General features: G+C 42.0%; 1 protein-coding gene across 1 annotated transcript in view; it reads right to left on the reverse strand.

The window, feature by feature from the left end:
• Window positions 1–27,134, reverse strand: part of NEK1 (NIMA related kinase 1) — a 120,008-nt gene that overhangs the window by 61,971 nt on the left and 30,903 nt on the right. The window contains exons 12-21 of the mRNA XM_018560035.1: window positions 26,791–26,856; window positions 25,277–25,324; window positions 23,966–24,040; window positions 23,678–23,853; window positions 23,378–23,500; window positions 21,084–21,186; window positions 14,657–14,740; window positions 13,514–13,597; window positions 7,996–8,073; window positions 4,618–4,713 (exon numbers count right to left, since the gene is read on the reverse strand). Coding sequence (XP_018415537.1) covers window positions 4,618–4,713; window positions 7,996–8,073; window positions 13,514–13,597; window positions 14,657–14,740; window positions 21,084–21,186; window positions 23,378–23,500; window positions 23,678–23,853; window positions 23,966–24,040; window positions 25,277–25,324; window positions 26,791–26,856 — 933 coding nt within the window. The remainder of the gene's footprint in view (window positions 1–4,617; window positions 4,714–7,995; window positions 8,074–13,513; window positions 13,598–14,656; window positions 14,741–21,083; window positions 21,187–23,377; window positions 23,501–23,677; window positions 23,854–23,965; window positions 24,041–25,276; window positions 25,325–26,790; window positions 26,857–27,134) is intronic.

Below are 27,134 nucleotides of genomic sequence, written 5' to 3' on the forward strand. Positions count from 1 at the left end.
ACCAAACTCATCAAAGGGATGGAGGACAAGAGCTATGAGACACGGTTACTAAATTTAAATATGTTCACGCTGGAATTAAGAAGATTAAGGGGGGACATGATTTTCATGTACAAAATGTTCCATAGTCATAGCGACATTAGCAACAAACTCTTTACGATTAATTCTGTAACAAAGACTAGAGGCCACCACCTGAAACTGGTAGAAAAAAAATTCAAACACAAGGGGCGAAGGAGGTTCTTCTCAGTTCGAGCGGTTAGGGTCTGGAACTTGTTGCCACAAGCAGTGATTTCGGCTAATAGTGTGGAATCGTTCAAGAAGCTTTTGGACGATTTCCTGAGAAACGGTAATATACAGGGGTACAAGTACTCCTAATAACGAGATGACTCAGGGATCTATACACACACACACACACACACACACACACACACACACACACACACTATAGGTTGGACTTGATGGACATGTGTCTTTATTCAACCTCAAATACTATGTAACTATGTAACTATGAAAATATCCCTCACCAGCGCCCCACCATATCCTTTCTCTGGACGGTGCATTGTTTGTAAAGGAAGAGCTGATGTTTAGTGATCGGGTTACAATGAGTGACAGGGAGGAGGGCAGCTGATTACAGCCTGACACCCTGGTGTCTGACTGAATTTCCGGTGCAGAAAATTTTGAATGTTATTCAAATAAATAAAACCTTAATAAAAAAAACTGAAGAAAGCCTGCAATGTGACACATGAAAATGTGCACATTGTAGAGGGCGGCAAGGCTGGGTCCTGGATGGTAGATATATATCACCACTGTTTGGGTTGTGGTCCCTTTAAGGGCCACCACAGGGTTAACATTCCAGCCCCAGGAAGGGGTTTAAAGGTCTGCACCTCCCAGATAGGAGTGTGGGAGTTGAGGAGGAAGTAATCAGCTGTGGCTAGTGTGAGAGACCAGCTGTACTGCTGTTCTGCAGGACTTGTATTCCTTGGAAGCTGATTTGCCCAGGTTTGGGATGTTTCTACAACAAGTCGGTGAAACACATTTATGTTTTGTTATCTGTGCTGAAGAATTGGACTTTTAACTTTGAGTTTGCTGAAGATAAAGCGTGTATTTGTGTTTACCGTTTTGTGGCTGCACCGGAAGAGGAAAATAAAAGCGGTTGTTTTACTCAAAACACTCTGTGAGAGAGTGCTCTGTGAGCTCCCCAACATCACAACATATATACATCATCACTGCACCTCTTCATTACCACAATAAATGCAAATCACTTACAAAGTTTGAAATGGACTAAGGGCTTTCTCGTTTTCTTCATTGAGCATATTTTCTTTCGGTCATATTCGATTAATTTTCCTTAGGCGTATTCTAGTGTTAGTTCGTGCTCAGGTCTGGTTTCTAGATCGTTAATAAGAGCACTGTATGACTGTGGAAGTCTGCATAGCACCACGCACCATCTGGTTATCTTTAATTTTAGCTCCAATTGCACGTAGTTGTTCTATGATTTCTAGCATGGCATTCACATGTTGACGCATTTCCTGGCCTTTTTCTAGCCACATACTATATAGCTTACATAGCAGATATAGTTTACCATTTAGGTTTGAACACTCATGCAGCTGTTGTAATGCAGTCCACATAGCTTTAATTATATTGTCTTTTCTTATGTGGATGAGCTGGTTGTCTTCCACTAGCAGACTTATAATTGCTTTTACTTGTCTGTTCTTCTTGTCCCATTCTTCCATGGGTCCATTAGTTGGTCTGTCTGTACTCAGTACTTGCCTCAAGTCATCTTTGCTTAACCTCCCTGGTGGTATTCCCGAGTGTGGCTCGGGGTTAATTTTCAGTACCAATAGCGGTAACCCCGAGCCGGGATTACACAAAAGTGTCACTTACCTTGTCTCTGTGAGCCCGCGGTGTCCTCTGCTGTACGCGGCCGGCCGCTGCAGACATCCGACTTTTAGTTTTGTTTTCGGCGTCATGGGGGGGCGGAGCCGGCGGGAAATTCAAAAGTGAAAACATGCAATATACACAGAATACAATGTAATCTGCTATGATTACATTACTGTATCAAACCATTTCACTTCAGTTTTGTCCCTAGAGCTTTGTCCTGCACCCTGCCTGCACTTTTACTGTTCTTTCTGCCTGGCAACTTAAGAACGTCCATGGCATCCAAAAAAGCGTCCCTTTAGGTCAAAAGCGGTTTTATACCAGCTAGAAAACAGCGATAGTGATTTAGAATCACTTGCAGAATTGAGTGATAGTGATTCGTGGGGAAATTCGTCATCAGACACTGAAAGTGGCGACAGCGACAATTCTGCGACCAAGCTCAGTGATATGCGAACTTGGTGCTCTATTGACTGTGGTACCGGTCTGGCAGCGCCCCCCAGATTCCCATTTACTGGACCATTTTTTTAATTATATTATTTTTTTTAAACAATGTACTGTTTTGTCATGCAAAAATACTGCATAATCAGACCGCCAGGGAGGTTAGCAACATTTTAAGCTTGAACTTCCAAAGCTGGTAGTTGCAAACTTCATATCTGAACTGCTTGCCGTCTTTCAGTAGCGTGTTGACTTGCAGTGTTCTGTTTGGTGCCTGGGCCCATAACCTATTGGTTATGTGTTTAGATGAAGCACTGAGATCTTGAGCAATGCTGAATTAAGTGTTACTTGCTTAGAAGACATTACATGTATGTAGACAGCATTGTGAAGGAAATAGAAATCGAACTTCCTGTGCTTCATAGATAAGCATGTACATAGAGACTAGCATTGCACTACAGTGCCATCTTCAGCTCAAAAGACAAATTACAGTCAGTAATACAAACAGTATATGCTGTAGCATTTCAAACAAGGGGAAACAAACAGGGTGAGAGTGGCAAAGGTTGTCTCATTAACTTCTAGGTAATGGGTATGAATATCAAAAGTTGGTATTATTGAGATGTATGGTTCACAGATTTTTCACTCTCACTCGGCTCTGATGGTCTTCTCTCAATTATAAAGAGGGAGTCTAAAATAATCTAGATCTTTTCCTTAATTAGGAAATGCCACTGCAAACATAGGCCAAAAAATTACAAATGTGACATTAGACTTCCTGTCTATAGGTATGTCTAGTATGTCAAGATAGAGAACATCCTCAACTTTAACGATGAGGAAATTAAAAAAACTTTGCGGGTATAAGTTCCTGTTATGATTACTTATATTTTTCTCTTGTGTGATCTAAACAATTGGTGGAAACACCAAAAGTTTGCACTGATCAAATTTGCACAACACTGCAAGTGGCAACCAAGTTATCATGTGTATAACTAGCCTCAAAGCCGGTGGATTAAATCAAATCCACTGACATTTCACCAGTTTAGACAAAAGGACTGCTGTGTAAGTAACCAAGTAGTATGGCTTCCTTGAAGGGCTCTGCTACACTGGTGTCTTTCTGTCAAGTGCCCTTGTCTAAGATACACATCACACCACCTAACAAAAGGCTGTCATTCTAATGGGAAGGTCAAAAAGCCAAAAAAAGTTCCTTGTTTTGCGGCAGTCTGGTTACTAATTTGACTAATGCTACAGTTGCTTTATTTCAGGACTCCATTCTATTTTGGATTTAATGTGTCTGATGTCGGTTGTCACACTTGGCCAACTACTATGCTTGCCTCCACTCCGGCCCTACAGGATTTGCTCCTGCAGAGTGACTTAGTAAATAGCTTCAACTATCTGTCAATTGAAGCTAGTGGAGGTAAAACTCGAGATCCAGTACATTGGCGTGCCAAACAACCAAATACAAAGTTGGTTGCTGCTAGGGCTGATAATGATTAAAATTTTCGTGTTCGATTAATCAAACTTTTTTTTAATCGATTAATTTCAATTATAACGCACATACAGATCCAACTGCATTGGCCTATACACATACAGCACAGCAATGAAGTAATAAAATGAACTAGGATCACACTAATCCAGCACTTTATTAATCTCACGTGCCCCACTCAATTTGGCCGCCGCTTGAGTGGGGCAACTCAGAATAATAACGTGCTGGATTAGTGTGATCCTAGTTCATTTTATTACTTCATTGCTGTGCTGTATGTGTATAGGCCAATGCCTTGGCTGGCGCTCGTGCAGAAAGTTTATTGGGCAAACTCACCGGCCCAAGTGGCTCCGTTGGCTAACGAAGGGGGGAGGAGTCCGTTGAGGTCACCGGACTCCTCCCGCTTCCCTTCGTTAGCCAAGAGAGCCACTTGGGGAAGGGGGGGAGGAGTCCGGTGACGTCGATGTCTGTGACATCACCGGATCGCCAACGGGACTCCCGGAAGCCAGCAGAGAGGTAAGTGTTTTCATTAGCGATCAAAATAATTTTAATCGATCAAAAAGTTTAACGATTAAATCGAGAAATTAATCTTTAATTTCCACAGCCCTAGTTGCTGCACGTGACATTTTGGCGGCTTTGCCAGTGCAAAAGAAGACTCAGTCATCATGTGTATGACCACCCTTAAAGTATTCTAGTGAATTAAATTAAATCTATTGACGTCCACCCAACAAGTCTGTTTCAATGTACAGTACAAGAAAGATTTTGTATGGAAACCTTTATCAACAAAAATCTATTTTACCAATAAAGCTAAATTGAAGTTCTAAAAAAAAGTTTCTTACATGCTCTTCCCAGGCTCTCTTTTCCCTCTCATCTGCTTCTCTTCTCTTTCGCTCAAGATCCTCTTTTATTATAGCTGCTCTAGCAATGGCTTGGGCCTGCACAAAAAAGTACAGATTTTATTGGAAAGACATTGAATTTGGTCTGGGATACATTTTGATTACCAACATATGTACAAACTGAACTGAACGTAAGAGAAGGCATCAAACAGAATTTATGAAAGGATGGATTCAAAACCTTGATGTGGACTACGTCACCAAGGTTACAGTGCTGCAATTTCACTCACAACCTGGATTTGCAAAAACCTAGCATGCAATAGTCTATGTCATAATTATCTAGCCTCAGACCTTAGAAGCAAATGTATTGGATAAATAGATTACTTGATTCAAAAGGGAATTTGACTTGTACAAAATACCATCTCCGAAACAGTGAATCAGTCTCAAATTGGTCAAATGAAAAAAAGGTAAAAGTAAGGTCACAAGAAGGCTTAAGTGAAAAAAAAAGTTTCAACGGAATGTAAATTAATTATTTTCATCTTTAAATATGAAGAAATAAAATATAAAGCTTAGTCTAAACTAAACCTATTTTACACCAACTGTTTTTTCACCAAAGATGACCATAATTTCTGGGTAATATTTGCCTGTCACTATCCCCAGGCTTCCTTTGACTGTTCTGCCACCATGGTTATGTTTTAGTGCTGCAATAAGGCAGAGCTATTTATTGGCTGCCTCAAACCCCGACATCACACTTTGCCAGAGATCATTTGGATGCTGGTAGCTAGAGGAACCCAAGTAATACTGACAGTTATACACTCACCGGCCACCTTATTAGGTACACCTTGCTAGTACTGGGTTGGACCCCCTTTTGCCTTCAGAACTGCTTTAATTCTTCATGGTTTTGGTCCATACTGACATACTGACATGATAGCATCACAGGCCCAAAGTGTGCCAAGAAAATATTCCCCACACCATTACACCACCACCAGCCTGAACCGTTGATACAAGGCAAGATAGATCCATGCTTTCATGTTGTTTACGCCAAATTCTGAGCAGACCATCCGATTGTCACAGCTGAAATCAAGACTCATCAGACCAGGCAAGGTTTTCCCAATCTTGTATTGTCCAATTTTGGTGAGCCTGTGCAAATTGTAGCCTCCGTTTCCTGTTCTTAGCGGACAGGAGTGGCACCTGGTGTGGTCTTCTGCTGCTGTAGCCCATCTGTTTCAAGGTTCGACGTGTTGTGCGCTCAGAGATGGTATTCTGCATACCTGGTTGCAACGAGTGCCTATTTGAGTTACTGTTGCCTTTCTATCATCCCGAACCAGTCTGCCCATTCTCCTCCGACATCTGACATCAACAAGGCATTTTCATCCACACAACTGCCGCTCACTGGATATTTCCTTTTTTTTTGGACCATTCCTTGCAAACCCTGGAGATGGTTGTGAATGAAAATTCCAGTAGATCAACAGTTTTTAAAATACTCAGATCAGTCCGCCTGGCACCAACAACCATGCCGCGTTCAAAGTCACTTAAATTCCCTTTCTTCCCCCATTCTGATGCTCGGTTTGAACTTCAGCAAGTCGTCTTCACCATGTCTAGATGCCTAAATGCCTTGAGTTGCTGCCATGTGATTGGCTGATTAGCAATTTGTGTTACCAAGCAATTGAACCGGTGTACCTAATAAAGTGGCCGGTGAGTGTACTGTAGATTGGCACATGGCTTTCATCAGCTCAGGCCATAGGACTAAGAAAGAAGGTAAATAGATAAGCTTTGCACTAGGCTAATTAAAGTCACTTTTAAAAGATGCCCAGAAGTCCGTCCCCCAGTGATGGGGTAGTGATAATTGGAAAGTGGACGTTGTTCCCATTCATCTGTTATGCAGCTACTCAAAACACATACTAAACTGGTATGGCTGCATTTAGCTGAAATCAAACTGGCTGCTATGGGTGCATATTGTATTAGAATCGTTAGTAAATCCATAATGATCTCTTTAGCAACCCTGCACACAGAGCAAAGTTGTGCAGCAGACCACACTAAACAGTTACAACTCACATTTCACTAGTTTACACCAAATGATTACTGTATAAGCAACCCTCAGCTTTCCAGCAGGCTTCTGCTGCACTGGTGTCCCTTATCTTTTTGCCAAGTGCCCTTGTCTTGGATAATATGGACTCTCCTAGAGGAACTGATTAAAAGTACAATAGATGCATGCTATAAGAATGTGTCTGACATTCACCACCAAAAACAAAAAGAAGAAGGTCCTCTTTGGTTTGTGACAGTCTGATATGGATTTGACCACTGCTACGGTTGCTTTATTTTCTAACTGGATCTCACGTGCCTTACTTTTGCTGGTTACTTCTTCCTAATTCATGTCACATTTGACCTATGTCTGTGGCACAACTATGCCCGACCCCACCTGCCTCCCCCCACTGCTTGCTGTTAAGGCTTTGCTTTTACAGAGCAAAGTTGACCATACACAGAGTTTTTTTCTCATTCAGCTTGATTCCCTCACCCATGCTAAACCTCACGGATGAAGGAAAGCCCCCCCTTCCCTCGCTGGTTATTGTATTTCGACAGCGATGGGTGTGCCATTGTCAGAATACCTGAAAAGTTCTTGCAGTTGATTGGCTGCAGTCACAGTTCAGCCCAAATTTGAGCACTGTATGGTCAGCATTACTTGGTAAGTTACATCAGCTTCCTGTCAGTGGGTGCCAGTGATTAAGACTCTCAGTTCTAAACCTAAAAATGTCAGACAAATTAATGTTGGTATTTACAAATGAACATGATGTATCCTAGCACCAGGATTAGATAAAAACAACTGTTCTATCAAACGTTATACTTACAGAAGAACTCCAGGAAACATTATTCTAAACCCTTGTAGTGGGGCTGCCCCCCCCCCCCCCCCCCACTGCAAGCCTTAAGTGCTTGTTTTCATCTAGGGTGTAAAATAAAAAGTTATACTTGAACCTTGATGGCTCTTAGGCCGGTCCTTCCAGCCTCTCTCCCCGTCCGCTCCAGTGGTCTAAGGACCCTTGAGTCTTCAAGTTCAATACACTGTGTATTGGAATGCGAGGACACCAAGGGACATGCTGCAGTGGAGGAGGCAGGCTGGAGGGAGAGCTGTGACAGCCAGCTGGCTGCGAAGTTAAGGCGAGTTTAACATTATTTTACACCCTAGATGAAAACAGTCACTTACTTGAGAATAATTTTTCCCAGAGTACTTCTTTAAAATCTAATTGGAAAAGTGCACAGTTACTGAACAATAGAAATTGGGATTAGTGTTTTTGTGATAGCTAGTGCATCTATGGATAATATAACTGTAAATAGGTTTCAAAACTAAAAATTCTACTAAATGATAAACAACTCTGTTATTTATGATACCTTTAAGGCTTCAATTTTTTTCTTTCTTAGCTCAGCTTCCTCGCTGTTGCCTTTGCTGCTTGGTTGTCCTTCATCTCCCTGTCAAATCAGAAAGACACATGGTGAGGGACATTTCTGAAACATGCTGTTTTGTATCTAGATCTTGTGTTAACTCACATGAAAAAAAATAATAGGATTTTTGTACTCACCGTAAAATCCTTTTCTCTCCTTTCATTGAAGGACACAGGGCAACAGATCGTAGATCCTGAATGGTAGGGTATATCGCCACCTGCAGGAGAAGGACGCTAGGCACATAACAAGAGACAAAGACAGCCTAGGGGCGGCCCCTGCTGGTGGCCAAACCCCCCACTTGCTGACAAGTCTCCAGTAAGTAACAAGCAGTTAGGAGTGTACACCCCATAAAAGAGGGCGGGACCTGTGTCCTTCAATGAACGGAGAGAAAAGGATTTTACGGTGAGTACAAAAATCCTATTTTCTCTCCCGTTCATTGAAGGACACAGGGCAACAGATCGTAGAATGACTGAAAAGAAGGATGGAACACAGATCCCTGGGACAGAAGACCCGGACGCAGAGGCAGCCGCCACAGGGCGTCTACCACCAGCTGAACCACGCCCGCGTACCACGCTCTCCAAGGCCAAACTGGGGCCACGAGGATGACGGTGACGTGTTCAGCCGCGATCCGTCGCAGAAGCCGAGTCAACAGGTACAGTGGAGGAAAGGCATAAAATCAGACTGTAAAGGCTTCCAGGGAGCCACTAGGGCATCCAGAGCCGGGCTACGATCTCTCTACCTTCCAGTTGCGTCGAGACGCCAGAAGGTCCACATCCAGCGATCCCCAGTGAAGACAAAGCTGATGAAAAATGTCTGGGTGTAGGGACCATACTCCCGGGTCCACCGACAGGCGACTGAGGCAGCCGACCTGCCAATTGTCCACCCCCGGAATGTAAACCGCCGAGAGGGCCAGAACCTGACTCTCCACCCAGGAGAGGATTCCGGACACCCCTCGACCCGAGGCCACGCTTTCGGAGCCGCCCTGGTGGTTAATGTACGCCACTGAGGTGGTGTGGTCCGACTGGACCCGAACCGACAACGAGACCCCCAGTCATGTGCACCCCACCGGGCCAAGAGACCCACAGGCGTCGAAAAGAACCATCGTCGCAGCCGACCCACCGTGGCGGGACTGCATGCGCTAGTCGGTCGCACAGGGGAGACTCCAAGGATCTACATTCATCCAGCATGTCGCCCTGGCGACACTTGCTTGAAGAAAACAGCAAACAAAAAAGGAGGAAAATTTTTTAGCTCCTTACTCCTGACGCTAGGCAAAAAACTGGAGACTTGTCAGCAAGTGGGGGGTTTGGCCACCAGCAGGGGCCGCCCCTAGGCTGTCTTTGTCTCTTGTTATGTGCCTAGCGTCCTTCTCCTGCAGGTGGCGATATACCCTACCATTCAGGATCTACGATCTGTTGCCCTGTGTACTTCAATGAACGGGAGAGAAAAAACTATTTTAAAAGACCTGGCAGCACAAGTTTGTATTATGAAAAAACTTCCTTTTAGGATACAACAGTTACTTTCCCTTTTTCCCCTCTATGTAAGCTTTGATAACAATTGGCATTTTTTTGGTGTGTTGGATTTGGCATCACATGTTTTCAGACTAGGGATGCACTGATACCGTTTTTTCGGTACGAGTGCAGCGTGGCTTCCCGACCAATCAGGAAGCCGGGATGCAAGTTATGACAAGCTGCCCGGCTTCCCGATTGTCTAGGAAGCCAACTTCACTTGCTGGTAGGCAGCCTGGCTTCCTAACCAATCACGAAGCCAGGCAGCACGTCATGACCTGCCTCCCGGCTTCCTGATTGGCTAGGAAGCTGGTTTCACTTGTTCCTAGGTAGCCTGGCTTCCTGACCAATCAGGAAGCCGGGTCATTACGTGCTGCCCGACTTCCCGATTGCCTAGGAAGCAGGCCTCACTTGTTGCTAGGCAGCCTGGCTTCCTAACCAGTCAGGAAGGCGGCAAGTGGGTCATAACCCGCCTCTAGGCTTCCTGATTGGAAAGGAAGCCGGCTCCATGCTCCCGTGGCACTAGTATCGGAGGTAAGTATCGGAGGATTTGGGCGAGTACGAGTATATCCAAATACTCTGTATCGGCACTGATACCGATACTAGTATCGGTGCAACCCTAATTCAGACTAACATTTATTGTGTCCAAATAGCTATAGGCTTTTAAACACTAGCTGGAATGAGTGAGGACACTGGAACTAATGGCAATTGACCAAGATGAAGACAACGATAGAAAATACATGAATAAAAATAATTTTGTTTTTTGTTGAGATTAAAAATTTTTATGGTGCATATCAGAGGAAATATTTCCTTTTTTATCAACAGATCAAACAAAACTGGATTTTATAGCTATTACTTTGTCATATTCCAGCTAATGAAGCAGAGATACAAATATTCAAAATGAAGTGGATAAGCTTTAGGGCCTGTTCACACGACGTCCGTTTTCTGTGCTGACATGATCTGTACGCTCCTGCACTAAAAATGCATCCCTTTGTGTTTTATAAGCTACAGCTCTCATGTGCGCAGTCCGTTCAGGTTACGACAGAAAAAATATGCATGTCACATTTTGTCTGGTCAGGAAACGGTCCGGAAACGCAAAACACGTCAAAAACGCATCTAAAACGCACTGCACCTAACATACCGACAGCCCCACTGCAGCAAAAAAAAAAAAAAAAAAGGAAGTTTAAAAAAAAAAAAAACTGGAACGCATCAAGAACGCGGCAAAAACACATAGCACCGCGTCTGCAGAACCGCACCTGATACTGGACCTGAAAATCATGTGAACAGGCCCTTACACTGCAGAAGTATACCACCACATAAACTGTCAATATGTCATGTTATAACATTCACAATAAATGATGCATTTGCCTCAGGAACACATAGGACAATGTTTCATTTGCCAGGAATGTACAGTAAGTTCTAGTAAAATGTCTATTGGGCATTGTGCTCTTTTCAAAGCTCTGATTAGCTGGGAATGGCACTGGTTCTATAAATCTTAAACCTACATTGGCTGTTCCTCACTATGCATACGGGGAGTTTCGGGGAGTCTGATTTTTAAAATTATATGAAAGTCAAAATGTTTTTAAGCCATTTCAAATACTGATGGATGCTGCCCTTTGATGTTTAAAAGTTTGAATTTTCTGCAGAATCAGCTTGTCTCCTGAGCTCTGGCCCTGATATCCTGTTTTAAAGGTGGCTCCTTTCCCTTGCAGGGAGCCACCTTTGTGTGCACTAGTAAACTGTGCGTCTCTTCACAAACACATAGACACAGGAAGGCAAGACATTCCCTGCTCCCCTCTCATTCCCCCGTCCTTCTTTCTCCAAAGCTAGTAGATGGACACCTGCTGAAGACTGTTCTGAAACATGATAGCTAAGTGCTTGAGTAAAAATAAAGAGAAATACTTTGCTGGGCAATGTGTATTTGTTTGATCTGGATTCATTATTGAAAATAGTTTCAGAGTTTAATACTTCTTTTAATATATTTTAAATGCAAACAATATTTTGGAATAATGTTAAAAATATTTTTTTTTCTAAAGTTTCAAGTTTATAGCCAGTTAAGGAACATTGCCGTGCCAAGTACTAGCCGAGGAGACCCAAGTCCCATGGTCACCTTTGCAGGTCCTAGTCCTATGAAAGCATGTTGCAGCGTCAGTGTAAAATGTAAACTAGAAGTTACATTGCAGTTTGCAGGAACAGCCAATTACAGGTTTTTATATATAGAAGTCACTGAAGTTTGAAAGTAGGAAAAGTTAATTTTTAAAAACAAATAAGAGTCTTGACTATTGATCTCTGATTAACCTCTTGTTATTCCTAACTGGAAGGATAGCATAATCATGGCAATGTTTTATAGGGTTTTCTAAGGACAGCAAAGCAGAAGCAGTTTACTTTTAAAATGTCTCATTGAGCTTTCAGGGAGGTGGGTGGGCCACTGATCTCACACTCCGTTAGTAGATAGCAGTCAATCTTCTTTATTGACTGAACATGATGTCACATACACAAAGCGACGTTTTGGGGACCAGGCAGTCCCTTCTTCAGGCAAACAGACTGATTGACTGTTGTTTGCCTGAAGAAGGGACTGCCTGGTCCCCAAAACGTCGCTTTGTGTATGTGACATCATGTTCAGTCAATAAAGAAGATTGACTGCTATCTACTAACGGAGCACAAGTGACTATATGGTATTTTATATTTGATGTGCAGAGGTATTCGCTGTCACTTTCGGCACCCCCGCTTCCGTTTGGTCAGGAGTGCGATGGGATCTACTACATTTTGGGCCACTGATCTGACCCGGATTCTTTTGTCCGTGTGTAAATTCTTTAAATGCTCTTTTCTGAAAACTCCAGCACAGAAAAATCCATCTTGGCTCCTGCTATGCAGAGTTAACGGGGAAGGGGAGCTATGTTTGGCATAATTAACCCTGTCTAGACTGTGCAGGCAGATTTCATTATCGGTTGTTAACTAGCTATGCAAGACTCTGTCCTCATGAAGGGTTAAAGATCTCAAGGCATTGAGGGGGATTTATTGATAAAAAGCTTTTATCTTTCATATTCAAAGCTTAAATCAACAAATTAAAGACAGAAGCTGATTGGTTGCTAACTGCTCCAGATTCTGTCTGCTCCAGTTTTGATAAATACCCCCCCCCCCCCCTGTTTGTTAATGCAGTTTTTCCCCCACTGTATGCTAATGTACTGTCTCCCTCAGTTTGTCCCTCCAGTCTGTCCCTTATCTCTACACTGCTACCTTTTCAAAGTGGTATAAGCTGGCCATGTTTTGTATAATCCTGCTCCAAAGAACTAAAAGTAAAAGCAATATTTTTCAAAATTATATTTTTTAGGTATGCTGTATGAACACATACATATAGTGGTGGTAGTGGTGGTGGTGGTGGGGGTTCTTAAATTTGAATTAAACGTGGAAATACACTTTAAGCAAGCATACCTTTTATACTTGACTTTCAATGGACGTTTCCTCCTACTGTTATTGATACCCCCAAACCTGGTGTCAGTGGGATTTTGCTCGCAGGTGATTTTTAGCATCACAGATAAGAAGTGAATATTCAACCTTCTGGTTATTTGGTCTGATTACAATCTCAGACTGAAAATCTCGCAGAATTCAACTTGGTCAGAATGCTCGTCTGTAAGGTCTGACAGGCCTGGACACGCGTTTCCTGCATATCTAAACACACACTGCTCCTGCAGCAAATCTGTCTTCCGGCGGAGGAAGCGCTGACTGGAGCTACCCCTTATTTGTGGGAATATCCACTGGATACCCATACATCACACAGTCTTACACCCATTCAGAGACCCTATGCATGGTGGACCATGCTCTATCTTTGTTACTATCTGCTCACTTTTACACAGTGTTAGTGTGTTCATCTGTCACAGTATACAATATTTGTTTAGCCCTGACCACAACAAAAAAAGAAAATATATACAAAAATCACTATACTTTGCCTTAACTGTGCTTACCTTTTCTCCACGCAGCTTAGCTTTGATCTGTTGCCGTTCATTAAAATTCTGGAGCCTGATTTGCCTGAGCCTTGCTAAATATTCCTAATAGGATGAAAATAAAAACTTGTAATATCGAGAGAAAAAAAAACAAAACCATAAAAAACATATATGAAACACTTAGCCTCTGTAGAACTAAAAGGACCTTAAGCTCTAAGGCATTTTAGATAACAATATGCTAAAAAGCCAAAATAAACTTTATTTTACAGATCTCACGTCAAAAACCTCAAATGAATTAAATCCAGGTACAGATAAATAAAACCCAGGTTTAATTTGAAAAGCCTTCAGTTTCTTTTCATGACCATGTCCGATACAAGAGAACGGATATATTACCATACTACTGAACTCGGACCTATCTGTAGAGATAAAATCCTAAAGAAGCCTTAAGAGTAATGTGCAAACAGCAGTGAAGCATAGCAACCAAACAGTAAACCTTGTTCATTGTTTTGACTGTTTAGGTTTCAACTAATAATGAAAAGGTGAGATTTGATTGGATGCTAATGGTTGCTGCACATCGATATTTTTTAAGACTGTGTGCATGTTGAATATATCATATCATCCGGGACCTTTAGCTGAATGACTGTCATACTGCATGGAGTACTGTGCTAATGCAACTGCTAATGTTTTGGAACTGATGAAAGACTTAACTGCACCTCAATGAATGGGTGGATTCTTGGCTCAACTAGCTGCAATGACATAGTTTAGAAAGCAATGTATATGGCAAAACACACACATAGTAGCATTCGAGCAGGACAGCCAATGGTTATGGATTAATATGACCATATAGCAGAAAGGTGCATATAACTGGGTATAGATGCAAGTCTCATTCAAAAGCAAAAATTAAACATGTCAGACACAAGTACATGATTTGGACATAAAGGAACTACATAGGATGAAAACACAGCCCATTTATGTAGAGTGTAGTCGGTTGTAACTGTGTATTTAAAGTTAGGAGGCAAGGCAGAACCTCAGGCAAGAATGAGTTAAGGCTTTCTTCTATGTGTTAGGTAAAATACACAGGGAACATGCGAAGAAAGGATATGATTAGTTATTGAACATAGTGCAGGCATGTTCAGAAAAGGCTCAGGCATGCAGGAAGCCTACCTGTTCTTCTCTGTGTCGGGCCTTCCCTCCTCCTGAAGAGTTTGGCCTGCCTCCATAGATAGCTGCCAGGCTGTACAGTGCATCCTGTTCATCATGTAATGTATTAAGTGTAAGAATGGTGGGGACTACAATAAAAAGTGTTTTTTTTTTTAATGTACTCTTCCAACGCAACCTACTAATGCTTCTTTCAACTTTTTCGCCCCGGGACTGGCTGGTGTGATCATTTATACCATAATAAACTGCTCAGTTAACACAAGCGGTTATATTGTCATAAAGATCATCTGAGGGACCAAGTTTATGGACATTTAGTGTGCAGCTAGGTTTCATTATTACTCGGCTCAGTTATAGAGAATACAGCTGAGCGGTCGTTGATCATAGGAGTGGATAATTGAACCCTTCAGGGAGCATAATAGGACACTTCACAGGAGTCTGAAGGAAACAAAAGGAAGGGGGACTTTATTCTGTTGACTTAAAGAGCATCCCCAGAAAAACATATTTAAATGTACTAACTGAAGGAAAACCTGTACGTAATTAGTATCTCCCTCCAAGAACACGTCCCTTACACAGCATTTTTGAATGTTGTACAGCTTAAAGCGACACTAAACTCAGGAGTTACACCTTATGAATGCATTCAAGTATCTTAACTATTAATAAAAAATGTATCTTATTTGTGTATCACGCTGCTGTTGATCCTCAAAACATCTCTGAATTCATGCCGACACTGCCCTTCCTCCTGGAGGGTGGCTACTTTGGTTCCCCATGGTTCATGTGTGTGTGTGTTAAAGTAGCCACCACTCCAAGCTCACTTCTGTGATGGACTGCAATATCAATACATATTAGTAAAATAGATGTGAGAATGTAGTCCATCAGAGGAGCGTGTTTGGAGTGGTGAATACTTTACAACATGCACAGGGACCATGGAGAAGAAAAGTAGCCATCCTCCAGAAGGAAGGACAGTGTCAGCACCAATTCAGAGATGATTTGAGGATGTACAACTGAGTGATACACAAATAAGATACATTTTTTGTTAAGGCCTCATTCACACACAACGCAAGAGCCAAATTGTATATTGCGTATGTACGAGCGCAATCCCACAATGCATCATCCGTAATAGAAATGTCAATGAACTGTGCGTGCGTAAATACGCTGCCCAGGAACATCTCGGTTCTATTCTGTTTTTGCGCATTTTTACGCTATGCAAATATACAGCTCCCTATACGCAGCTATGTGTATGGAGCTATTTATTTGCATATGCTGCATATGGTACTGTACGCTCATATACGTGCGTATATGCGCGACAGTGTGAATGAGGCCTAATGATTAAGGTACTTGAATGCATTTTTAAGAATTAACTCCTGGGTTTAGGGTCACTTTAAGTCCAATGCTTTCTTCAACCACCTATGAAAACCAACCATGTGCACCTTGCTATGGAATTTGTTCAGTTCTGTTTGTACTGCGGTATGTGTAACTTAACACAGAAGAAAATGAACGAATGAAAGAAACTATGGTAAACGAGACTTAAATATATACCATATGTACCATATGGTTCAAAATAATAAAGCCATAGGCCACAAAGCGGACTTCTTCCACTCATTTTAAAAATGTTACATATATTTATGTGAATTGTTTACTTGTAAATATGTCCAGACTGATCATGTAATGCAGGAGATATACACTGCTCATCTCCTTGTTTTTAGCCTCTATAGCAATAATCTTCCTTGTGTGGCTTATAAGCCACGTACTCAAGCAGCTCCGTTTAACATTATTTCAAACAATTGTTCAGCAGGTCCTGACCATACAACAGCGTGAAACTAATAGTATAATATGCCTCCGAAAATTACTGAGACAATGAGAGGCTGAAAACTGTATTTTAACGCTGAACTCTGGCTTTAACGAAAAGTTGCCTGGAAAGAAAGCCACAACCAGGGGCATTGCTGTGCCATGTGTTCTGGTACAGGTGATCGCACTGCGGGTGGGAGGTGTGGCTGGATACTGGTAAATGAGATATGAAACACAACAACAAAAGTATGAACACTGGAGCTCTAGCGTACTTTAAGCAGTAAGACGATATGGCAGGCTGGCTGAAACTCTACTTTACTGAATGTTAGAAATAACTAATGAGGAACACAGAATGAATGAATCTCAAAACATCCCCAAATGCACAAAAAAACCAGGACCAGGAACATTAGATTCCCTTGGCTACTCTGGCGTGATAATTATTTATAGTTTAATACCGGAGAGAAACATTAAAGCCAGCACAGAAATAATTATTATTAGTGCCACTTTTCTGGCAGTATGGACCTTTAAAAGGTTCTGCACCAAATTAAAAACAGCCCTGTCACCAGTTTCGGCAGATTTATCAGATTCAGGACATTCTTAATTGTGTCACTTTAAGAATCTATCGCTATGGCTGACAGTTTACAGACTGGTAAGCTGGCGGTAATTAAGACCAACTCTGATCTGGCATACAAACGACAGTGCTTAGAGTGTCAGGGTCATGTATGTCCTGAAAGCCATCATAAATCTGAAAGCTTCCTGTTCATTCGTTGCTCGGACACTGGGCCGTCAGCGTTCTAGCACTCAATTAACCATCCAAATGTAACAATTGGAATGAATGGGACTGTGCCGCAAACATGCAGGTACACAGTTGCCAAACGGTATTCCAACAGAAAAATGTCACTGGAATAATACAAAAAAAACAAAAAAAAAAACACCTGCATTCAAGAGGCGGCTGTAATGCAGAATGCATTGGCTATTTGCTCATTACATAGATAGGTTCTACTTCCTGCTTTGCAGTGCTACATACGTTTGTACATTACTGCTGCTTTCCACAATGCAAACCCAGGAGTTGGATAACTCATTGAAGCCATACACTCCCTGTTTGGGTGTTATCTAATTGTTTGACAAGTGGGCAGAGGAGAAGTTCAACTACCTTACCTCTAGAAGATCATACACCTAAAAGGAGCCACAGTACGGTTTGAAAATATTATGTTTAAATGTGAAATATGTACATACTATTACCTTTCCTAGATCGGTGATTATATTTTCAACTTTCCTATATAAATCAGCTTATTGATAGGCAGTGGGAAAAAGAAAAAAAAAAAAAAAGGAGGAAAAATGGACGTGGAAGTAAAATGTGCAGCACATTGGCCAACTTCCAGCAGGTGGCCAGATACTTGTCAGATCTGGCTGTACACAGAAACGGCATAAATGAAAGGTAGAGCTGCTTAGCACCCAAGAATCCATAAAATACAGCAGAAATATTCATATGGCAGATAAGACCTAGCGCTATTTTTCAAGATCCCTGTTATAGAAGACCTACCCCAAAAATAAGACCTCGTTTGTTGGTAGCATGTGCAGGGGAACTTGAAGAGGAGAGATGGTATCAGCCTGCAGAGATTTACTGAATTAAGGGGATGACAGGGGACTCTCTCCAGCCAGTGCAGTGACAGGGAGCACTCCAGTACCATACTTCAACTGCTGTCCCCCTGAGGCACTGCTTAATGTAATGGTACTGTACTGTAATGTGTACCGCTGTCCACTGTCTGATGTGCCCCTGGTACCACTGTCCCTGATGGCAAAGGAAGCAGGCGCTGTAGAAAGCAAGGCTGCGGCGGCGGAGGGAGCAGATCCGCATTAGCCGATACTTCCTCTATAGCGCCAGTTACTGTGAGAAGCGGAGTGATACCAGATGCACTCCGCCTGTGAAAGTGAAAGAAAGGTATCAGCATTACCGATACTGACCAGTAGGAAAAGAAAGAGCAACAGTGTTATTCTCATTCTTACCATACCATTAAAGGAGAACTATGGGGGTTAGGGCTTTTCCCTATAGTTCTCCTTAGGGTAACGGGAGGACACAAACTAGCGTCCTCCCGTCACCCTAAGCTCAGTATACCGCAAGCTGTAGCTCGCGGTATACCGAGACCCCGCAGCTGAATCGGATCCCGACAACCCGACACCCCAGAATGCAGGAGGCTTTAATTATGCAATCCCGTGTGTCCCAACCACTAACCGTGCCGGAACGCACTGGATGAGGGGGTAACCAGCCCTCAAACTTGATAGAGAGATACAAAGTAACATTGTTACATGTGTATTTGCTTTGCCTTAAAGGGATGAGCTTTGATTTGTATATGATGCCAGTTAAAGCAACGGAGCATGTTTTGTTTCATAACATTTGTGCCTATTTAGCCCCTTATTAACCCATAGTTCAGCCTAATCAGTCCCAATTGATATATTTTTTCATAGAAAATACTTTGCTGCTCTTATTGACTAGGCTTAGATGAAAAGGTAACATTCTAAATTGCACATTCCGATATATATTCTGTGATCTAAACATGTATTACCATTACCATTTATTTCTGTCCTCAAAAAAGGAAACAGATCAATGTACTTTCTCTAGAGGGTACATATGTTATTATCTTCTACTGGGTTGCCTTAAGTAGATCAGGAAAGTCCTAGCTAAATGCCGACTAGTCTCACTCATGCAGAGTGTAATAAAATTTTATTATGTGGAGCCAGATATTTTACTGAAAGGAAGCATTTATGAAGGCTTATCTTGGGGAGCCTGATTGCTCGTGCAGGAAATCAAAAGTTATGCTATACTTTAAATAGCACAGCTTTTGAACTAGTTATAGTAACTAGTAGTAGTGCAGGTAAACTTGATTTTATATGAGCACATGTATTGCAAGAAATGTGGCACTACACTTATTACACTCACCTTCTAAATACTGAAGTCAAAAGAGAATGTTAGCCAACACTGTTTTAGGGTAAATTGATTGATTGGTACAAAACTAGTAATACTATTCTCCCCTTCATTTTCAGTTAGAAAATAATCATATATATATATGCACTTAAAGAAGGGAATGTCATTTGTGAATCATACAACCATAACGCCAAATGAGAAATCCCTAATCAATGGACATATAACTTTACAAAGATAAAATCCAATAAGCATTAGTTAACCCCCTTTCTTCCCAATACTGAGCCTTAAACATGATTAAAGTTGTCCTTTACTGACCTCACCTTACCAGGGTAGCCCACAGAGTAAAATATGTACCTTCAATTCCCCTTTGGAGATCTTCACTGTGCAGCCCTGTACCATCAGCTTTTGCATAAAAAAAAAAAAAACAACTCCCTCTACGTTCCATGCGCCAATTTCCCAAATTATTCCTGTGGCTGAGGCCATATTCTTCTGGATGGCTGGGGAAGCTATTACGGGGCCAAAAAGCATACATGGGCTGTAGGAGTTCAGCCAGGGCTTTCTTATTGTAAAATGATGTATGTTGCTGGGTAGGACTGCACAATGAAGATATCCAGGGGAGGCCAAAGATACGCTGTTTCTGATGTGGGTTACAGTGAGGTGGAGAAGAAAAGGGAGTAGGTCAACTTCAATAAAAAAATTACTCAAAATCAAATGAACAAATAATGATTTGACTAAACTGGAAAACCACTCTCTAAAATTAGGGCTGGTAATGATTACATTTTCGTGTTCGATTAATCGATTTTTTTTTTTTTAAATAGATTCATCGATTAATTTCGATTAATTATAACGTCCCCATCCGATACAACCACCCTTTAACCCATACCACCTCTAACTAATTGCGGGGTTACACGTACATACTTCTGGCCTTCTGTAGTTGTTTTTGACTAGTTTAACTAGCTATTTTTTTTAGTTTAAAGTATATTTTCACATTCTAGATAGATTATGAAAAGGTTATATGCCCTGTCATTTTTTTATTGTCTTTCTTACCCAATTTGGGAATTTCTTTTTCACTTTCTGCCCTATAGACACAATAGGAAGTAAGAAGTGAGGGAAATCACGTTTTAGATCACCAGAACAAGTGTACCTGTTGGACAATTTCTACTCTATTAATGTGCTGCTGACAACTTTTGTATTTCCTATCTCTTTCCGTTTCAGTGACAGTAGTCATCATGACAAAGTAAAAAAAAAAAAACTACCTAAAAAGGTCATGTGACACATCTGAATCTTCTCTTCGTCTCCGTCGTCTAACGAAGGGAAGGGGGAGGAGTCCGGTGACGTAGATGTCCGTGACATCACCGGATCGCCGAAGGGACTCCCGGAAGCCGGCGGAGAGGGGAGTGTTTTCATTAGCGATCACTGACATCGACGTCACCGGATCTGCGACGGGACTCCTGGAAGACTCGGAAGCCGGCGGAGAGGGGAGTGTTTTCATTAGCGATCACTGACATCGACGTCACCGGATCTGCGACGGGACTCCTGGAAGACTCGGAAGCCGGCGGAGAGGTGAGTACCGATCAAATTTTTTTAATCGATCAAAGAAATTAACGATTAATCGAGGAATTAATCGTTAATTTCCGCAGCCCTATCTAAAATACATCCTGAAGACACCCCATTCCTATTTATAAACATAACAAATCACCATAATGCACAAACCAAATTCCATACCATTCGTCCCTCAGCCCGTGCCTTGTTCTTCATGGCTTCCTGCTTCCGCTGCCAAAATTCCTCAACCTGTCTTGCTCTTTCAGCAGCCACATGTCCTCGATATCTGAAGCATACCATAATACTTAGATCACATATATGGATGTATTACTTGAATAGTTAAAGAACAACTCCGGGTAAACTTTTTATTAACATTTGCAGTGGGGCTACCCCGCACTGCAAGGGTTAAGTGCTTGTTTATGCCTAGGGTCACAAATAATAAAGTTATACTCACCTACACCTCTTAGCCAGCCGGCTCTGACAGACCTCCCTCCTGCCTCTCTCCACCGCTGCAGTGATGGTATGTCCCGAAGCGCCCTTAGACTGCTGCTGCAGAGGGGGAGAGAGGCTCCACGGACCGGTCTGAGCTGGCCGGCTCGGCGGTTCGAGTATAACTTTATTTTTGACCTAGGCATAAACAAGCACTTAACCCTTACAGTGCAGGGGTAGCCCCATTGCAAGGAATAATGCCTATTAAAGCAGAACTCTGGGTAAAATAACTAAATTACATTAATACACAATTTGAAACAGAAGAAATCATTCGTATACTATCGTTAAACTTAACTATCATTGTATTCACAGTGCAAAGTTACTGTGGAATCTGCCCAACTAGTATTAGAGAGAACGTTTTTCATCATGTGTTAACAAAACATGTGATTTATTGGTCTAAAAAGCATGTAAATGTTGCTTCCAAGCTGGCCTGAGTGTGCACACTACGAGATATTAAGGAGTGGAAGGCATCCAGCAGGACTTGCTCATGCTCCTGCAAAATCTCCACATTAGCATTGTGAGGCCACAAGCCTTAAACAGGGTATATGCATGAAGAGAGCTATATGTGCAGGGCTTGAAAAATCCACTCGTGTGTTGATGAGAGGACGGTGGAGCCCGACGAGCAGCTTCTCGGCCGGCCGGGAGCTTTACAGTCAAGCGATCGAGCGTCTCGAGAGACGCTCCATCGCTTGCATCAGCAGCTGTCACTGCCGTTGCCGGTCCCGGGATCCGCTGTGCCCGATGCGGCCGGGACCGGCACGGCTCTGTGACAGGAGATCAAAGGGAGTTCAGTATACGAACTCCCTTTGATCTCCTCTCAGTCCCCGAATGCAGGAAGTGATGTATATTACTTCACTTCCTGCATTCATTGTCACTCTCCAGCTAGAGAAGCTGATGAAGCAGATCTCAGCTTCATCGGCTTCTCTGGGGGTCCCTAGGTGACATTAGGGGTCTTGGAGACCCCTGATGTCTCCATAAAGAGGACCTGTCATGTAACTTGGCTATCCCATAGGGGGCTTCTTAGCCCTCCACGCAATAGCAATAAAGTTGTGGGTAAAAAAAAAAAAAAGTAATACAAAAATTAAAGAATCATAAAAAAATAAAGCATAAAAAAAAATTAAAAAAGAAAACATTTCTTTTAAGTCCCCGCCCCCCACATACACACGCAGATATGCGTCGGGTGCGCCTACATGTGAAAACGCCGATTGCGCCGCACATGTTACATATCGCCGCAAACGTCGGGGTTAGAGCAATAATTTTAGAGCCATTACTCACTGATAACACTAACCTGATGAGCAGTAAAAGCATTTTAATAGTCGCCTATGTGCGTTTTTTGCGATTTTGTGGGCGCACGCAATTTTAAAGGCTTGACATGTTTGGTGTATATTTACCCGACGTGACCCCGAATTTTATGTTTTACTAAAAATATGGGTAAGAATAACTGTTTTATAACATAACGTAGGGAAACTTTTTTTGTTTTGTTTTACATTTATGGTACTTTTTTCATTATATAGTAAAAAAAAATAACCCCCCGTGGGGTCACAAAAGAAAGCTCTATCTGTCCCCAAAAATTTTTAACATAAATTGCAAGGCTGTAGTCCAGTCATGCTGACTGGTGAAATTTTTGACTGACAAGACACCGTCAAATTTTTCAAGCCCTGTATATGTGCCTATCTGAAGGCAGACAGTAGAGAAGCAGAACCAAACAAAAATAGTGACAAAGGCTGGCAGCCATACTTCCCTTTCATCCTAATATATCTCTCTCGGTAGGCCAAGGGACTACAATGGCTGCATAGGTGACAAAGCTTTTGTAATCGCAATGGGACAGGCAATGTTGTCAAGCTATCCATGGAAGTGGCTATTTAACAGTTCTCCTGGCAGGAACAACGGCTATTTACAGCATATTACAAAAGGACATAAAAAACAGACACAGCAGACTTATTGTATTGGCTATCAAAAACAGTTATTGACTCTTTACTATCACTGACCGGTCTGCAAACGCTTGTCGGGAGACCTCCTCCAACCTCTTCAATTCCTTCCTCACTGCGTCCCTATCAGGTAATGGATCATGAGCTAAGGGGCCATTAGGAGCTTCCGGTTGTGCAGCAGCTCTGCAGATGAAAGAGTAAGATAATACCAAGGCTTTTTGATGTACTATTGGTGGAATATAATTATCAGTGATAGTCAGACATCAGTCAGTCCCATCAATCTCTTTAGTTAGGGGCTAGGCTGCATAGAACAGCTGGTCACTGGTTTTCTGGATAGAACTGAACATCTAAATCACAAACCTTTGTGCATCAGAGTTTTGAACTTCTGCTCGGTGTTTAATCTCTCTGTCCTCTGCTCCTTTAATGTTTTCTTTCTGCTTTTGCATTTGGTCAAAAAAAGAATGATAATGCTCATATGGAGATCGAACTGCAGCTTGTGGAGGGACTGCCCCTCCGCCTCCTCCAAAGTATGGTGCCTGTAACAGAATGACATTTTAAGACCTACACATGCAACCATTTTACTGATCTACAAAGACAACCCAATAAAAGTATGAACTATGTAGTGGCATCATTGGCTTATGAATTCACCTTGATTTCTCCACTTCCTCCTGAGCCAATCACATTCTTCCAGCCTTGCTCTCTTGCACGATTTATTCGCTCCAACTAAAACCATACAAAGTAAATACTTAAACAAGAAAACGAACATAAAAGAAAGAGTAAAGCTGTCTTGGGTTTAGATATTTACATTTTTTTTTTTTACAAAAGACTACCGACTAAGAAAAGTGTATAATGTGGTTAGCATTCTTGCATTTTGGCTTTGTGTTCTGGGTTTGAATCCTACCCAAGGACTATATGCATGGGTTTCTTTGAGGTGCTCCAATATCTTTCCTAAAAGCTAAACACTCTATGGGCTTCCTCCTAAAACGGCCCTGCTCTATGCAAATGCAATAATGACATCAGACTGAAAGCTTCTTCAGGTGAAGGAGATTATATGAATGCATCTATGTACACTGCAAAGCACTCCATAATATGTTGCTGCTATATAATGTTAATAAACAATACATGAAGCAATCTTTCATTACCAGTTCACTGTTGCCATCTTGTGGACAAACATAAAATGCTAGAAAGTCTGCAGTATGTACTGTAGACACTAAACTCAGGGAGTTAAACCTAAAATAAGCATTCAAGTACCTTAACTATTAACAAAAATGTATCTAATTTGTGCATCATTCAGCTGTAGAGCTTCAAAACATCTCTGAATTGGTGCGGACACTGTCCATCCTTCTGGAGGGTGACTACTTTTATTCCCCACGGTCCCCGAGTGTGTAGTAGCCACCGCTCCAAGCTCACTCCCATAATGGACTACAATCTCAATACAAATTTGTGAGGTAAATGTGAGATTGTAGTCCATCACCGGAGCAAGCTTGGAGTGGTGGCTACTACACACACAGGAACCATGTGGGACAAAAGTAGCCACCCTCCAGAAGGAAGGACAGTGTCAGCACCAATGCAGAGATGATTTGAGGATCTACAAGCAAGTGATAAACAAATAAGATAGAGTTTGTTCATAGTTAGGGCACATGAATGAATTTTTAAGATTAACCTCCTGAGTTTAGTGTCACTTTAATAAAGCAGATCTGAATTGCACAGGGCGAAGGAGCACACATGACACCCTTAAATCCTAATGAAATCACATGAAAAGCAAAGTTGCAAGGAGCATTGGCTAATTGTTTTGGGTAAAATAGACTTTGCGTGTATATTTTGGCAGGAAAACAAACTCCTTGCAATTTTTAGGAAGCGGGATGTTGCTTCAGCTATCACAGAGCTATGTCGTTATCAAGAATACAGCAGCTGAAAAGAACAAAAAATATAAGCTATCTGTAAGATCATCCAGCTTACCCTTTCCTTCTCCAGTCGTCTCATCTGCTCCGCTTTCAGTAAATTTATCTACCAAGAGATCAGAAAGGAGATTGTAACACTAGGGAGTGATGCATGGGACTAATGTATGTGAATGTAAGAAAACAAAATGAATATATTGCCCATAATGATAAACAGGTTTCAATTTTTATCTTCTAATCTATAAGAAATAAGAGGAATCCTGTTTGTTGCTATGAACACTTTTTCTTCATCTAACATCTGTGTGCTTTTGTCACCTTTAAACTGAATTTTCCAGCCTTCAAAATGGCTGGTGTCATAGCTGGTCACGTGTGGAGCAACATGGCAACTGCAATCTAAACAGAGGCCAAGATGGCTCTCCTCAGCTGTAAAGGGATAATAGGGTTATAATCTGCTTTAATTACCTCTCGTTTCAAAGACTACTAAAATGAGACCTGTCACAAGAGAAATATGGAAGCTGCCAATGCTTAACTCTCATTCTGGACTTACTGGTTGCCTGGATGTCATACACTGAGTACCTGGCCTAGAGCAAGCATGCAAACAAGGCTTCGGACATTTCTCGGACTTACATCATCTGTATACTTCCAGGTCATATAGCAGAATGTGCTAAAAGGTTTATTAAACCCTCGCATTTTTTTTGCATATATCTACTGCTCGCAAGCAGTAGATATATGCAAAATCATAAGAAGGAAAAAAAAAAACGTTTTCTAAGGGTTAATACTTACCTGTGTCTTCGCCGCTCGCTCCTGTCCGAACATCTGAAAATGTATTGGGCGGCCGCAAAGGATCATGGGGCGGGCGCATGCGCAGTTCAGATGTTCGGCCAGGAGACGAGGAGAGACACAAGGTAAGTATATGGAGCAGCGTGCACCCGCACAGACTCCATGGGACATGAGAGAAGGGGAGGACAGAGGAGTCAGTGCTGGATCAGAGACCGGCACCAGCGCTGGAGGGACATCTGATAACTACACTAAAGAAGAAAATGATCAGATTAAGAGGCATGATTTAAGTTAAGTCCCTACACTAACATTGGAAGGAGGGGGAAAAAAGTAGCCTTTAATGTCACTTTAAGCAAGAGGGTCAGCAATGGCAGCCCCAATTTCTTGAAAAAGTTACCTTCAAAAGGTTGATTAAAGTTTTAGTAAATGCCTAGTTAAACGCAAAATGTTCTTGACGTACCTGACCTTCAATGAGGGAATGTGGAAAGTATAAAACACAAAATATCAATATGCCCACCAACACTAAAGCCCAACTTCTTAGAGTTTTGCCTTGCAGTGGGGCTGCCCCATCATTGCAAGCAATAACTGCTCTTGTTTATGCCTAGGGTACAGGAAAAAGCTGTTTTACTTGCCCATTTCCCACTCCCAACGTCTCCCTCCAAGCTGCAAGAACGGTCCCTACACCATTTCCTCCTTTTGGCTCTGGTAGTCTAAGGACCGCTGACGTCATCAGGTAAAATGCAGGCTCCATAACCCTATTCTTTTAAAAAATCTGACATAACAGAAAATACTACCCACCTGTTCTCTCTGCCTCTTCTCCTTCTCCAGCTGTCTAATATCCACTCTCTTTTTCTTGGACACATCCTGCAATACAAACAAGCTCTTATTTTGCTCACTAGTTTGAGTAGAACCTTCACGGTAAAGAGGTGTTAGTAAAATCAAGACGAGCAAGGAACATGTGGTTAGAGGACAAGAGTGGGAAGAAACGAGGAAAGGTTTGGAGGTGTTTGGTTTGGGTCATTCATTTATCTGCCAGAACTGCAACAGCAGGCACCACAAGCAGCACTGCACAGCCCTCCAGCTCTGCAGAACTGGAAGTCGGTCACAATAAAAAAAAAAAAAAAAAAAAAAAAAAAAAGGGG

This window comes from Nanorana parkeri, unplaced genomic scaffold, assembly GCF_000935625.1.
Source record: "Nanorana parkeri isolate BGI_ZX_2015 unplaced genomic scaffold, ASM93562v1 scaffold428, whole genome shotgun sequence".
In the NCBI taxonomy this organism is placed as follows: domain Eukaryota; kingdom Metazoa; phylum Chordata; class Amphibia; order Anura; family Dicroglossidae; genus Nanorana; species Nanorana parkeri.